Raw genomic sequence first — 15,834 nt, 5'->3', positions numbered from 1 at the left:
CAAGCAGTAACCTCCCCCTTCCATCCTCTCCACATCCATCCCTGTATGCCATCGAACCGCTGCTCAAAGGTATGTTCACTACAGTACAGAAAATGGTTTAAAATTGTTTTATTTTAGTACAGTAAATGGTTTAAAATTGTTTTATAGGATTTTCTGACCAATTTCATACACATTTAGATAATTATTGTTGTTTAGGTACACGTTTTATTAATATTTTGGGCCTGTTCGAGTGCTTGGGAACGGAATAGAATATATACCATTATTTCTTATGGGGAAAAAAAATTCGGTACTCGAACAAATCGGAGGTCGAACACGGATCTCGAACGGATTATGGTCGAGTACCGAGGTATCACTGTAATACAGTATTCATATTTTAGTATTATATCTATAATTAAAAACATAGCGAATTATAATCTCATGCATTGTTTACATTCAAATCCGCTGATCATCCTAGTGTAGTCCGTCGTCAACCTATATTCATTTTCACGATATTATCTCACTGATATAACCATTCACTTTCACATAATTACCTCACTGATATAATTTAGTATGATATATCTCCCATTATCATTGCCCGTCACTTATTATTATATCGTTAATCCTTTTCCCAATTCCTTCCCAAAACCCTTTCGTACATTTACATTGCTCTCCCACACACACATCTACTACGTATCTTTCCAACTCTTAATTTTCTCTATTTTTAGCGACTTCATTCATCTTCGCTTTTTTAGCAATCATCCGTCATTTTCATCTTAATAATCATTCTAAAAGCCCTTTTCTTATCCCTCATTCCACCTATTCCCATTCCTTCTTTCATTTCCAAAATTCCTTGATTTCGCTAATTTATTTGCATTGGCGTATATTTGGCGGAGGGGATGTGCACGAAAAAGGAACTTGGCTACTGCTTCCCCATGTCTCATGTCTCTTGATCCCTTTGTCATATTGTTTCGTCCTTCTCTCTCCATGGTGTTTCACTTAACTGCATCCAATAAAAATGCATGTAATGTTCACATTTTATTATCGTATTTATAATTAAAAACATTGGAAATTATAATTATTGTTCACATTCAAATCAGTTGATCAAACCTACCTAATTCGTCGTCAACCTCAATTTTCGGATCAAATACTGTAACTCCTTTATCATTAAGGCATGCTACCGAAGGATATTTCATATTTACTAAAAAAAACAATTATTACTTGATCTATCATTTTCCAATTAGCATACTAATTTCAAGTTTTATTTGAAATGCTTCCCTCATATTTCATTTACTTGTACTGTGTGTTGAATCGCACAACCTTAACCGAAATTTCATTCATGTTATGTTGCTGATGCACGATATTTTTTAGTTTTAACTCTGTGGTGTTTAATTATAAATCTTAGGAAATTATTCATTACAGCTCGGTCAGTAAGTATTCAATAGAAACTTTGCAAAGAAACAAAGATTTCATTTATTTATTTATCTATTTATTTATTTATTTATTTATTTATTTATTTATTTATTTAGAGAGAGAGAGAGAGAGAGAGAGAGAGAGAGAGAGAGAGAGAGAGAGAGAGAGAGAGAGAGAGAGAGAGAGAGAGAGAGAGAGTATTCATATGATAACTAATAACAATAGCTTTAAAAGAAATGTATAAAAACCATATACAATTAAATTTAAATTAAATAATCATGATATCAAGAGAAAAAAATATTTTCTGATCTATTATTTATTTATAGAAATGAAAGAAAAATAAATCGCTAATGTGTTTGATATGCGTAGTAGCATTGTGAGTCCGTACATACCAGAAAGTTCTGTTCATTGTTTTTTTTTCAACTTGAGTGTACTTACTGTTATAAAATTAATTGTAAATAAATAACCATTAGACTAAAAGGAAAAATATGTTACGATCTTTTATTTAATTGCCGAAATGAAAAGACAATAAATCGCTAAAGTGTTTGATGTGCATACCTAGTAGCATTGTGCATTCATACATACCAGAAAGTACTGTTTGTTGTTTTTTTAACTTTAATACAGTAAGTAATTATTGATATAAAATTAATTGTAAATAAATAACCACAAGACTAAAAGGAAAAATACAGTATGTTACAATTTGTGTATTTATTTACCGAAATGAAAGAAAATAATTGCTAATGCATTTGATATGCATATGTAGTAGCATGTGCTTTGTACATACCACACAGTACAGTTCATTGTGATTTTTAACTTGAATATGTACTTATTGATATAAAATTAAGTTCAAATAAATAAACATACTAAAAGGAAGTTCAAATAAATAAACATACTAAAAGGAAAAATATGTTACGATCTGATATTTATTTACTAACTTGCGACTTAGAATCTTCCAGTTCCAGTTGCGTCGATTCTCGCAACGATGATTTCGCTGAGCTTTCGGGTTCTCGTGACAGGGAGGTTTTGGTCTATCCTTGCGCTGACCCTTCGGGGTCTCACGACCTTGGTTACGCTGAGGCCCAAGGCTCTCATACCTCTCATCACGTTGAGCCCTTGAGCTCTCTTGACAAGGAAACCTTGGTTTCCTGTTGTGTTGATCCTTCAGTCTCTCGCAACCCTAGTTGAGCAGAGCCCTCAGGCTCTCGTGCCTCTTGCCACGTTGAGCCCTCGGGCTTATGTGGGAGGGAAACCTCAGTTTCCCGTTGCACCGACCCATCAGGTCTCACGTTGAGCCCTCGGGCTCTCGTGGCAGGGATACTTGGGTTTCCCATTGCGCTGACCATTTGGGGCCGTGCAACACCGGTTTACGCTGAGCCTACGGGCACTCAATCCGGGTGCTACCATGTACCTTCGGGTTCCCGTAGCTGAAAGTCCTCTCCTTCTTGTCACACTGAACCCTCGGACTCTCGTAACTGCTGTTATGCTGAGTTGGTCGACTGATATAACAGAGAATCTTCGGATTCTCGTCTCGTGAACTTTGTGAGTTCACATGACACATTGCCTGAGGGATTCCATCTCCCCCAGGTAACGATGGCATGGTTCCTTCGGGTTCTATCATCCTTCTTGTCGCATGAACACCGTTTAGGGTTCACACGAAACGTTGCCTGAGGGATTCCTTCTCCCTCTAGGTAACGATGACATAGTTCCTTCGGGTTCTCGTCATCCCTGGTCACGTGAAGCCTGTGGGTTCACACAACACATTGCCTAAGAATTTCCATCTCCCTCCAAGTAACAATGACTTAGTTCCTTTGGGTTTCTGTCATGCTTCTCGTCGCTTGAATCCTGTGGGTTCACACGACACGATTCCTGAGGAATTCCATTAGGAATCGGTCAAAGTGTTCCTGAGGGTTCTCGTCACGACGATCCCTTAGGGTCGCGCGAAATGGATTCACGATCTCTTAGGGTTGTGCGAAATGGATTCTCGATCCATTAAGGTTGTGCAATATGGATTCTCGATCCATACTAACTCCTTTACATGGGTAACCATTACACGATAAGGTTCTCCACCAATTTCCGAGTTTCTTTCACATAGAACCCCTAGGTTCTCGTCACGTCGAATCTCATGGTTCGCGCGATCAAGAGTTTTCTCTGAAAACTCTACGGTCAACCAGCAACCTCCCTACGGTCTTGGTCATCCAGCGCAGCGTGACTCGTAAAGTCACACTACACTCCCAGCTCATTACTATGTGACAGGTAGGCTGGTCTCACCAGCACCGATTATTTTGTTTTCGAATGAACCACTGTCACCTTCCCTCCACCCTCCCACTTCTGGTGGTTGGATTAGCAGGCGGCTCGTGATCGTTTATCGTCATCGAGAAACCCTTTACTGCCAGGAGGGAAGCCAGAAGGAAGAATTTTTACATTCCAGTTCACTTTCCCTGGCAGGTCTTGCCTGCATTAGACGGTAGTTTTTCTCGCTAGCGAGAAAGCGTGCGATGGCAACCCCATATGGCAAAGCAGTTGATGGTAACCTAATGTATGGTTTTGTTGAAGAAAATCATCACATACTAGATTTCACCCTTTTTGGGGAACTCTTGTTCCTGTCATTGTACCTCTGAGCACAACGAATTCTCATTTTACACGATAGGCTTCTGAGACTTTTTATCTATTTTACCCTTACAGGGTTACAGTGTCAAGCATTTAGTCCCAAGGGAGCAGTGTTAGCTTATGATTTTGAGCAATAGCAACAGCATGGGCATCTTTTCATTACTTTTACGAATGTTACAAACATCGCCCACAAGGGAACCAGACAACCTGGTCTTGCATGAATGTTGGCGAGCCCCTCCCAAAAGGAGGATAGAAAAACCAACGGAAGAATAGTCGCTTCAAAAACTGTATATTTCATCTGAGGGCATATCCTAAAAAAAAAAATAGTACAGCTAGTCGAAAATCAAATATTCCTTAGGCAATAATGTTGCGTTTTGTCGCACATACATTATTCCCGCAACCAGATTCGTTGTAAACGTTTCGGAGGCAAAGATTACGCATGCGCTAACGCAGATGGGCAAGTACATATGGGTGCAAGCGATTTTTCTGCCAATAAGGGCTATATCTTACAATCAGAACTCTGTTGTAACAAGTTGTATAGCTATTTCCTTAACTGAAACCAGGTTATACACTACATTACAGTACTCATCTACCTTCCTGTAACCAGACATAATGTATTATGTTCAGCCTTTAAAGGGACTTCCTTCCTTTCTTTCCAATCGAAGGTCTTAGTCTCTTACAAATACTTGGACCGAAAACTTCTCATAAGCATACAGTATATGTTCCCTAGTAGGGAACATTAAATACTTCTGCCAGTTTTCGATCAGAGACGAAGAAATACATACATTTTTCATATTAAGAAGGAGGAATCTCCGTTATGAACGTTTTCAACGTTCTCCAACTGAGTTCCAGACATGACCTTAAGTCGGGCTACGCCCATATGCTTTTCCTGTTCACAGTTCTATGTTACCGGTCCGTAGCTAGAATTACACATATTACACGTCCAACAATAGATTGAAGCAACGTCTTAATCTCTGCCTTTAAGAGTAGTTGGTTGCGTTCGGTAGTTACCGACCGCTCTCTTTTCTCGAAGGCAATCAGTATGGAGAATTGCTATAATAACATAAGCAGTACTAGTTACCTGGCTCCCCGTTTTATATCATTCTTACTCAGCCAACCCCAACTAGATTGGTGGCAGTTGGAGGGAGGACAGGATCCCCCCTTCATAGCAGAAATGTGCAAGCAGTTGCACGTCTTGACATCATCTCGAGATGCTTTCTTGCTACGCAATTTCCCAACTCCTATAGACGAACCGCAAATGGTGGGTGACACACAAGAACCTCTGCAAAGAGGCCAATCTCCTCATGCCCCCCCTCTGGAACTGATGCTTTCATCAAAAGAAGGTGAGGGGGGCCTATACTGCACCAATCCATCTTCGTCCGTTGGCCCGAATCAGAAAGATACTAGCATATCTCTTTTAGAGAACCATCTATTAGTATAAATACTCAAATGGACAGATGACGGCTAGGTGCTCCTATCTGCTCGCGTCAATTCTTGGCAACAGGAATGTACTTGCAGACAATCTGAACAGGTTCACTCAGATGGCGGGCTCCGAGTGTCTTTGAATCATCTTGTACCCACCAGCCTTAAATTTTTGGGGTCCACTGACTGTAGTCCTGCTCACAACGGCCCTGAAATTCAGGCTCCCACTCGACCATTCCCCAGTCCCAGACCCCCAGGCTCTCGAGCAAGATGTATTCCAAGAACGATGGGACAGCTTAGAGGTGTACGCTTTTCCCCGTTCAGTCTGGTGAAAAGGTCCTAGACCAAGTCAGAATAAACAAGAACTTATCAATGACTCTAACAGCTTCGCTATGGTATCATGTAGAATGGTTACCAGACCTTCTGCAGCTCCCGAGGGAGCTTCCTCAACGACACGATCTTCTTAAACAGCCACATGCCAACACCTTTCACAGAGCTGTGGCTTCGCTTCGACAACACGCCTTGAAACTGTCCAACACCTCCTCTCTCAGAGAGTCCCTTAGCAACGAGTTGAGGAAAGGATGTCTAGAAATCTCAGACGCTTTTCAGCATCAGTCTTCCAGGCGACGTGTTCGGTCTTTTGTGAACGATGTCGTGGAAGGCGGATCTCTCCCCTCTATGCCTCTCCTCATACAAAGTTTTGCGATGACTTGTCCCCCGTCGGAACTTAACCCACTCCTGGAACGCAGTTCAGGTCATTCAGATAATGAAAAGGCAAATTCACTGGCAAAGTGTGCTGCAGCCGAGTTGCTACCAAGAAGGTATCCCATTCTCTGTAATGATATTTTACCAGCAATTAAGAATTCTATTTCTAACAATTGGCAAAAGCAATGGGATACTTTAACCGAAAATAAATTGAGAGAAATTGGGATTGTTAAATCCCATTGGAGGTATAATGGGATGCCCTGAAAATGGGAGACTACTCTTTGTCGTCTCCGAATTGGTCACACTCGGATGACACACGAGTTTCTGTTGGCTGGCCAACACCAACCATATTGTGACAATGGTTTGATACCCTTGACAATGAGGCATTTGTTAACTGAATGCCCCACTTATAGCACAGAAAGAAATAGATATCTGTTTGAGGCTTGGGGTGAGGATGGCAAGTTCATCCTTGTCAAGATCCTTATACATAATGTGTCATACAATGCTAGTGGCATTTTCAAATCTATATCAGAAGCAGGTCTTCTCAATGCTATTAACTTTTCTGGTTTTAATTGAATATTCTTTTAATCTGTATTTATAATAAAAGCTATCGGCGTCAATGACCTTCGATGTCAGGATGCCAGAAAACTTCAAATCAATCATTCATTCATTCAGTCACTGTCTCCTGGGAACGCGGTTCGGGTCATTCATTCTCCTGGGAACGCAGTTTGGGTCCAGAAAACCTCAAATCAATCAATCAATCAATCTCTGAAGGCCCCTCTCTACGAACCTTTACGCCAAACAACAGATAGCTTCCTTACATGGAAGACAGCTTTTCTATTCACTTTGGCTTCGGCCAAGAGAGTTAGTGAGTTGTATATCTATCTTCTGACATCTACTCTAGGAGATGGGGATAAGTAATTCTCAGCAGCATCCCCGAGATGATTGCCAAGACTCAAAATCCCAGTGTGCTGTAACCTAGGTTCAGCCCATTCTGGATAGAGTGTCTTCATTCTTTAACCAAAGACCCAATCCCACTGGGGTTTTGCCCAGTGAGGAGCAGCTCGCACCCGTGTGTCAGCACTGTTGGCCAACACGGGGAAAGACAAGAGGAGGGTTACAAGGATTTCCTTCCCTAATGGATCGAAAGGCAATTGATTTTGCTCTCAATCCAGACCCTCCTCCATCCTAATGACCCAGAGCTCATGACGTCAGTAGCGTTGCTACATCCCTGGTGTTCAAGAAAACTATTCTGTGGCACAGGTACTGCTAGTGGGCATGTAGAAGGGTCAATCGACCTCCATTGCCTACCACCTGCAAAGACGTAACCCACAAGAACATGGAGACCTTTTCCATTGGTCCTGTGGTGGTCACACAACAAATGATCTAATCACCTCAAGCTCGTTGATGGATAAGTAGTAGAGGGTTGAGGGCTGAGGAAACTCGGGTTAGTCTGGGGTGAATGAGTAAGAATGACTGGTTCCTTTCTTCCTTTCACCTTTTTCCCTCTGGGGAAAAAAGCTTCGCAATCTTCAGCATAGCTAACCTCACCTCAGTGCTTGTAAGACTCATTTCCCTTGTGCCTCCTAAGTATAGAATAATACTTTGTTACGTTCCCAATACCTCATTGAGAGAGGGTATTGGATAAGTCTTAAGAACTCTAAGCCTTGTACTAGAGTTGTTAAAGACAAGCCATACTGCTAGCTTCAGTCACACACAAGCTTCTGCAGGCCGCTATCAGTGCATTTCCTCATATCGGCACTTGATTTTAGCGAGGGTAGGATTCCTTCTACAATCGATCATAGATCGAAATAGATAGAACCCTGGATCATGACCAAGGCCAGTTGGTGAAGATTTCCCCCCTCCTAAGAGTAAGTCACCCCTATACATAGCGGAGGGTTTGTATTTGCGTCGGACCAAATAACAAATTTGGAAGTAATTTGTATATTTCCTAGCATACAAACCTTAAGATATTTATGCAAATTGGGCCGCCACCCTGTCCCCTGAGACGTCCTACCAGAAAGTAAAGTGGTTACTCAGCCGAGAGGTGTGAGTGAGCGGGGTAGCCAGTCTACCGCACCCCCACCCGCTAACTAGCGAATGGGGTAGATACCCCCTACTAAAATTATCATGGCTAATCTTTCACCTACACCAAAGTAATACCCCTATAAGGAGCTTCAGGTTTGTATGCTAGGAAAAATACAAATTACTCCAAATTTGTTATTTTGGTTTGTTTACCTTGGAAGTCATATTTCCTATGGAACAAAATTTACATTTGTAACATAAAAGTCACTAAGTGTGTAATATGCTTATGCCAAACTTGTGAGCATTGCTTGAATTAAGTTCATTGAGACAGAAGAATATTTAATGTATTAACTTTATTGTATCAAGAATTGTTTACATTCAGTAGTTTAATTGATTTAGGTAATCAATAAGACTGTTTTGTTGGGGGTCTGAATATTACTTTCACTCTGCAAATTGTGGGTGTAGTATTCTTTGTATAAAATTTGCATTACAGTTAGTTACAAGAATTTTACCAATGAAAATATTTTGTCCGAGAACAAAATGACTCTACAGTACTGTATATGATTATGTGTACAGTATATGATTATATGTAAGTGTGTATAATCAGATGAAGCATAAAGAAATATAGGAAGGGATTAGTTCAGGATCCTAGAGCTCAAATTCCCCTACAGTGATAGCAGAAAGACTGAGAAATATTGGCAGTTTGATTTTATGCTACATAGATCAACAAATAAAAAATTTGTAACGAGGCCATTGCAGAAAAATGTACCCAGTAGGAAGGAAGAGATCACAATATAGTACTGTACATGCTTGTGATTCTTGATAAGGCATCAACTTTGCGACATTACCATACTGATCCAGAGTGAATTCAAAATAGAGCCCTTTACTTATTAATGTTGTAATGTTTGAAGGCTCAAAGGGGCACAGGAACAGCTGCACCTCGCAACAGGTGGCTAAAAACTATGCTGCGCGTCTGCGCTATGGACTGGTGACATTCATTCCTGTGTATCCTGCTCTTACGATTCTTAGTTGATCAAGCCTTTGTCTCACTGAATGTGCTTCCTTGTCTTGGATGGATGGATTTATTAATTTGGGCAATGTGGCCTGGTGCCGTGGCCTGGGAGGCTATTCAGAAACTAGGCACAACTAGGAGGAAAACCTCACAGTTGTGCCATGATGTATAAGTCAAGAGAGGTTACACAGAGAGAAGGAAGAAAATTAGGAATGTAGAAACAGTAAAGTAGGTACAAATAGGGACCAAAGGGACTATGCAAAGGCCGTTCAGTAATGCCTACAGCGCATCGCATGAGGTGCACTGACAGCATTACTCCCTTCCAGGATTCTCACTAATAGCACATATAAATCTGCTTGTTGCGTATGTGAGACTTGTGTTAGTAGTGCCTCTGAACCTAGCACCGTCCTGAAACATAAATACTGATCTAGAGAATTCTGCTCCTTTTACTTCCCTATGAAAGAAGTCTGACGCATCAATACTGCTTGCTTTTCAGGACGGAGAAGAGCAGAAGTACAGTACTTCCACTGACCACATCTAGGGCAACCCCCTCTCCTTCGACACATTTGAGAACAGTTGCATGTCAGGAAGTCTTCCTCATTTACCCTCAGGAAGATGGGCTCAAGCGTCCTGTCTCTTTTGGACAGGATAATTTGACGGATCCCTAGAGACTGACCAGTGATCCTTCAAATGCCATCAAATGAGCTTCTCCAGCAGGGAAGGTGATCAAAAGACACAGCCAGTGCCAAGCTGAAGGAATTAAGTACAGTATAGGTAGTAGGTTGGCCAGGGCACCAGCCACCAGTTGATATAATACCACTAGAGAGTTATGGGGGTCCTCTGACTGGCCAGACAGTGCTACACTGGATCCTTCATTCTGGTTACAGTTCATTTTTTTTTGCCTACACATACACCGAATAGTCTAGCCTATTCTTTACATATTTTCCTGTCCTCATACACCTGACAACACTGAGATTACCAAAAGATTTCTTCTCTTAAGGGGTTAACTACAAGCACTGTAATTGTTCAGTGGCCACTTTCCTCTTGCTAAGGGTAGAAGAGACTCTTTAGCTATGTTAAGCAGCTCTTCTACAAGAAGGACATTCCAAAATCAAACCATTGTTCTCTATTCTTGGGTAGTGCCATAGCCTCTGTACCATGGTCTTCCACTGTCTTGGGTTAGAATTCTCTTGCTCAAGGGTACATTCGGGCACACTATTCTAACTTATTTCTCTTCCTCTTGTTTTGTTAAAAGTTTTTATAGTTTATATAGGAGACATTTATTTATTTCAATGTTACTGTTCTTCAGAATATTTTCTTTTTCTTTTTTTCCTTTTCTCACAGGGTTATTTTTCCCTGTTGGAGCCCCTGGGCTTAAAGCATCCTGCTTTTCCAACTAGGGTTGTAGTTTAGCAAGTAGTAATAATAATAATAATAATAATAATAATAATAATAATAATAATAATAATAATAATAATAATAATAATAATAACAACAGTATCAGACTGTTCTAAGCCTTTTCTCTGAAATCCTTAAAATTATTACCTCAAATTTCTGCCATTTGTTTTATTTTCATTATAGAAGTCTATCTCTTAGTCTGTTATATTCACTTCCTGGGGTTTACGTACCTTTGTATCAAATCATTTATTAATCCATAGTTTGTTCCTGTATCTTGTGTCCATTTGTGACACTTAACTTGAGCTACACACCTACCATTGTGGTCAAATAATTTGAATTCAAAATTACCATTTCCATCTTTTATTCGTTTTTTTTTATCTACATTATATAGATCTTATCCTTGTCTAATACGATAAAAGTGAAAAATAAAAACATGCTCAATGCATCATACAATATTACGAAAAATTATCAGAAGTTTTCTTTCAATATTTGAGATGATTACACAGATTTTATACTTTGAAAAACAAAAATAATCATTGGCATAAATTATTATAAGTTGTTGTCAACAAAAGCATCAGAGTAACACTTAATCATAGCAATCAAATCATACAGGTCTTACTTGTATAGCAGAACGCAGGGACTCTACCAGACGGTCTCTCAGATGTGTTCTATCAAGACACTCCCTTATGTCGTCCAGTGCAGGCTGTGACTCGGGATACTCTGTGGTAAGTATACAGAATGAGATCTTAAAGAACCTTCTATATACAGTGGTTGGTTTAAGAATTTAATACACAACTAAAAATTACTCATAATAGTCATCAATAAGATCTTGAAGGCCACAATACACTTGAACACTATCACTCAGCAATGTAAGACTCCAACAACATGACAGATTTGGAAGTAAACTGTATTTACCCTAACATGCAAACTTGTAGCTATTTATTAGGGATTATATCTTCAGCGAAGCTGACACTAGCCATAAGACCTACTAGCAAGGTATAAAGCACCCTACTGCTAGTTAGCTCGGGAGGATTTCTTGGGGACAGGTGATGGTGGGCCAAATTGTATAAATGGCTACAGGTTTGTAAGGAAAAAAGAAAACTATTTCAGCGTGCATAGGCCCCATGGTGTTGTTCCTAAAAAAAGGGGGAAAATGAAGGAAAAGAAAAAAATCCAGTCATTCTTAGCATTCTTACAGGCTAATCCCTGGTAACCAATGCCCTCAACCATCTGCTACTTGTCCATCAAGGAGCCTGAGGTATTTCTCAAAACATATGTTGTGCAGCCTCCTCAGGACCAATGGAAAACGTATCCATGTTCCTATGGGTCACATGTTGCAGGTAGTAAGCGGTGAAGGTTGTCCGATGCTTCCACACACCAACTTGTAACACCTGTGCCACAGAGTAGTTGCGTTTAAAAGCCAAGGACGTGCTTATGCCCTTAACGTCATGAGCTCTAGGTTGTCGAGTGGGAGGATGTTCACAATTCAGTGCATGATCGCTGACCCTAAGAATCCATGATGAGATAGTATTCTTTGTGACCCTCCTCTTGACCCTCCAAAAGCTCTGGCACACGTGGACGAGCTGCTGCACTGCGTTCAAGATACAGTCAAGCCTCTTTTAATGTGAATACTCCCTTTGCGGTTTCACTTACACGTGACACAGAGAACCGCAATACATACCCATTGAATGATAAATAACAAGTTCGCAATAAAAACTCTAGCAGCGTGATGATTTCAAATTGCCTCCACTCCTTTATACTGGGAGAGCTTCGCGCCACTTACATATCTCTTGCTGTACACTATATCCATTTACAATGGTAAAAAATACAGATATATTTGAAATAAACTGGATTTTGATTAAGGTGTTGTTTCACTTAACTGTATCCAATACTATTACATGTAATATTCACATTTTAGTATCCTAATTATAAATGAAAACAGCGAATTATAATCTTTTCCATTGTTTATATTAATACTTTTCCAAATCAGCTGATCAATCCTGCGTAGTCCGCCGTCAACCTCAATTTTCGGATCAAATAACTTATCATTAAGGCATGCTACCCATGAATATTTCATATTTCCTAAAAGAAACAATTATTACTTGATCTATCGTTTTCCAATTGGCATACTAACATCAAGTTTTATTTGAAATACTTCTCTCATATCTTATTTACTTGTACTGTTGAGTTGAATCACATAAAGTGAACTCTTTCCTACGAATAATATTTTATGGTTTTTGGCTCTGTGCTGCTCGATTATAAAGCTTAGGAAATTATTTATTGTGGCTCCGTCAGCGAGTATCTAATCGAGACTGTGGAAAAAAAAAATTTCATTTGTTAGAGAGAGAGAGAGAGAGAGAGAGAGAGAGAGAGAGAGAGAGAGAGAGAGAGAGAGAGAGAGAGAGAGAGAGAGAGAGAGAGAGAGAGAGAGAGAGAGAGAGAGAGTAATAATGATGTAATCTACTTTATGAAAATTATCATAGCTTATTAACACATTGGTGCTTATGTAATACTGGATTAACTACAGTATATAGATGTTTTGAATAAGTTAAGAAATATAACAAACAATACTCTGTTATTTGTAAACAGCTTCACATCAAGTGATCTGATCACAACAACCTTAAATGAAATAAAGTCAGTAATATTCTATTCTAAAAATAAACCCAAAATTTAAAACAAAGTACATTAAAGTTTTATTAAAGCACAATTAACTATTCAAATATTCGTAATTTTTCTAGAATGCAATAATGTTTCCTAAAAGTAGTTGCCAACTGACACAATCAGATATTCTAAGCTACAAGAGAGAGAGAGAGAGAGAGAGATAGAGAGAGAGAGAGAGAGAGAGAGAGAGAGAGAGAGAGAGAGAGAGAGAGATAGAGAGAATCAGCTGGTGTAGTCGAATGCTGTTTTAATAAAGTTTCTTTAAAAGAAACAATTATTACTAAGATATTTAAGTTTTAAGTTTATAAAATTATCTATATTTCTGTTTAGGATGTGTAAAAAAAATTGTGACTTTTAACAAAGTTTATAATTTGGAAAAATGCAAGCATCTTTTGGCAGAATTTGTAAACGGTCCTAGTTGAAGAAAAGCGATTTTACTTAGTGTAAAAATAAAATTATTATTTTCATTTTACTTAATCACACAACTACAGTATATTACTATATTGAGCATATTATATGTTAAGTCAATCCTTCCAAACTACTGTGTAAGTAGAAAAAATCATACGATGATTAAAATACAAACAAAACAGCTGTTTTTTTTTGGGGGGAGGGGGGAATTGGGGTTACATGCATTGACACAATGATTATAATGTAACTGTAGTTAACATCTTTGACGGAGTAATGGATGACCTTCAAATTGCAACTCACCAACCAACGAGGAAAATAGCAGGAAAGGTTCTACGCCACCTACTCACAGCCTTGGAGCCCCGGGGCAAGCATTTCACCTAGACAACAACTACCTGACAACTCCTACAAGTGTAAACGATCCGTCTCCCTCATCACTGCTACAGTATTTTCCGACAACTCCTACAGGTGTAAATGAGCTGACTTCCTCGTCATTGCGGCAGAGTTTTCCAAGTTGAATTACAAAAAAAATCCTAAAATACATTAATCATACAACATGCCCACCTGATCTTAGGATCAACATACATCACACACACACACACACCTGGTACACATACGCACATGACACACACAGACACATACTCACACAACATAATCAGCCAACCATACTGAAGGTTTTCTATTCCTCTGTGGATGCTCATTCTCTCCCGTTTCTCTTTGAACACTCACTTGTGGTTCCACTGATTCTTCTGAGACTGAATCATCACTTGACATTTTGCTCGAGCCATCAAATGGGAAAGCTGGAACTATAACAGGTCGCCCATCCAACACATGCCTTAGCATTCCATCAACGGAAATGTTGTTCAGAGTTCACATGAATAACAGTCCCTTTACGCCATTGAGTAGTACAACAGGCGTTATGGGGCTTCAACCACATTTCTCCCATCTTCATTGAAAGGGGTTTTTCTTGGCTGGTATCTTCTCTATTGGGACTACTGAAGGATACCTCCACTCATATCTGTACACCAAAAGAAGTGGAACAGATAATTCATCCAGTCCAGATCTTAAGTGTGCTTTTGTACCAAAATACTGCTTCTATAGGACTAACTCCTCTCCTCTCTGCATTAGCCTTGATGGTCCTATGGTGTCTTTCAACTATTCCATTTCCTCCTGGTCAATAAGTAGCCCGAAACATCCTAACAATGTTCTAACCCGACAACATATCTGAACACTGTGACCTAAATGCTGTACTAATCCAGTAATAGTTCATTAACTGGCCCTCTTTCCAAAAAGATGCTATTCAACTCGGCAGATATTTCTTGAGCATCTTCTCCCTTTAACTGCCTCCATATTGCAAAATAACCTGGACCACAATCCACCACTGATAAATAGGGTATCTGTCTGTATTGAATGACATCAATAGCTGCCATTTTCTTTCAACACTTAATTCATCTCCTGTGTGCATCACAGGTGTAGGATCAATGGACTGACGATCACAACATTGAACTGCTTTCTTCACACATTCTCTGGAAACTTCAGAGTCCAAGTTTTTGGCTAAATATAGTGTTCTGTCAATTCCCATATGGTGTTTAGTATGCAACTCTGTTATATCAACTACAGCACCTGCAGAGAAAAGTGCATGCTGAACTTCATTGTTTCTCAACCAATTCTTGATTCTTGCCAAAATATCAGCTTTATTCTTCTTTGTAGGCACCATCTGAACCACAATATTCAAACCAAACTCTGTAATCAATTGCTTCAATGTACCCAAACGTCTATTAATCATCATTTCTGCACCCTCAACCCTCTTTGTGTGGACACTTCTCAGCACTTGCTACAGATTTCAACCATGCTCCAACAGTTGCAGAGTCAGTCTTCACCTTTATTGCCTCCAGACCCCATCTAATGGCTATATTTACCCCTTTCAAAACAGCCTCTAGTTTGGCAACATTGATTTGGTTGAAATATGTTATTTTTATTAATAAAATAAATTTTTGAATATACTTACCCGATAATCATGTAGCTGTCAACTCCGTTGCCCGACAGAATTCTATGGAGGGATACGCCAGCTATCACAATACTAGAAGGGGGTGTACTTACCAGCGCCACCTGTGGCCAGGTACTCAATCATTTGTTGTTGACACCTCCTCAATTATTCCTCGGTCCACTGGTTCTCTCTGGGGAGGAAAGGGAGGGTCGATTAAATCATG

General features: G+C 39.6%; 1 protein-coding gene across 1 annotated transcript in view; it reads right to left on the bottom strand.

The window, feature by feature from the left end:
* The window catches only part of mr (anaphase promoting complex subunit morula), a 226,098-nt gene that overhangs the window by 29,680 nt on the left and 180,584 nt on the right, over positions 1-15,834 (bottom strand). The window contains exon 8 of the mRNA XM_068394152.1: positions 11,178-11,278. Within this exon, the coding sequence (XP_068250253.1) occupies positions 11,178-11,278 (101 nt within the window). The remainder of the gene's footprint in view (positions 1-11,177; positions 11,279-15,834) is intronic.

This window comes from Palaemon carinicauda, chromosome 19, assembly GCF_036898095.1.
Source record: "Palaemon carinicauda isolate YSFRI2023 chromosome 19, ASM3689809v2, whole genome shotgun sequence".
NCBI classification, from domain to species: domain Eukaryota; kingdom Metazoa; phylum Arthropoda; class Malacostraca; order Decapoda; family Palaemonidae; genus Palaemon; species Palaemon carinicauda.
Note: the sequence above shows the minus strand (reverse complement) of the source record. Positions and strands in the feature narration are given on the sequence as shown.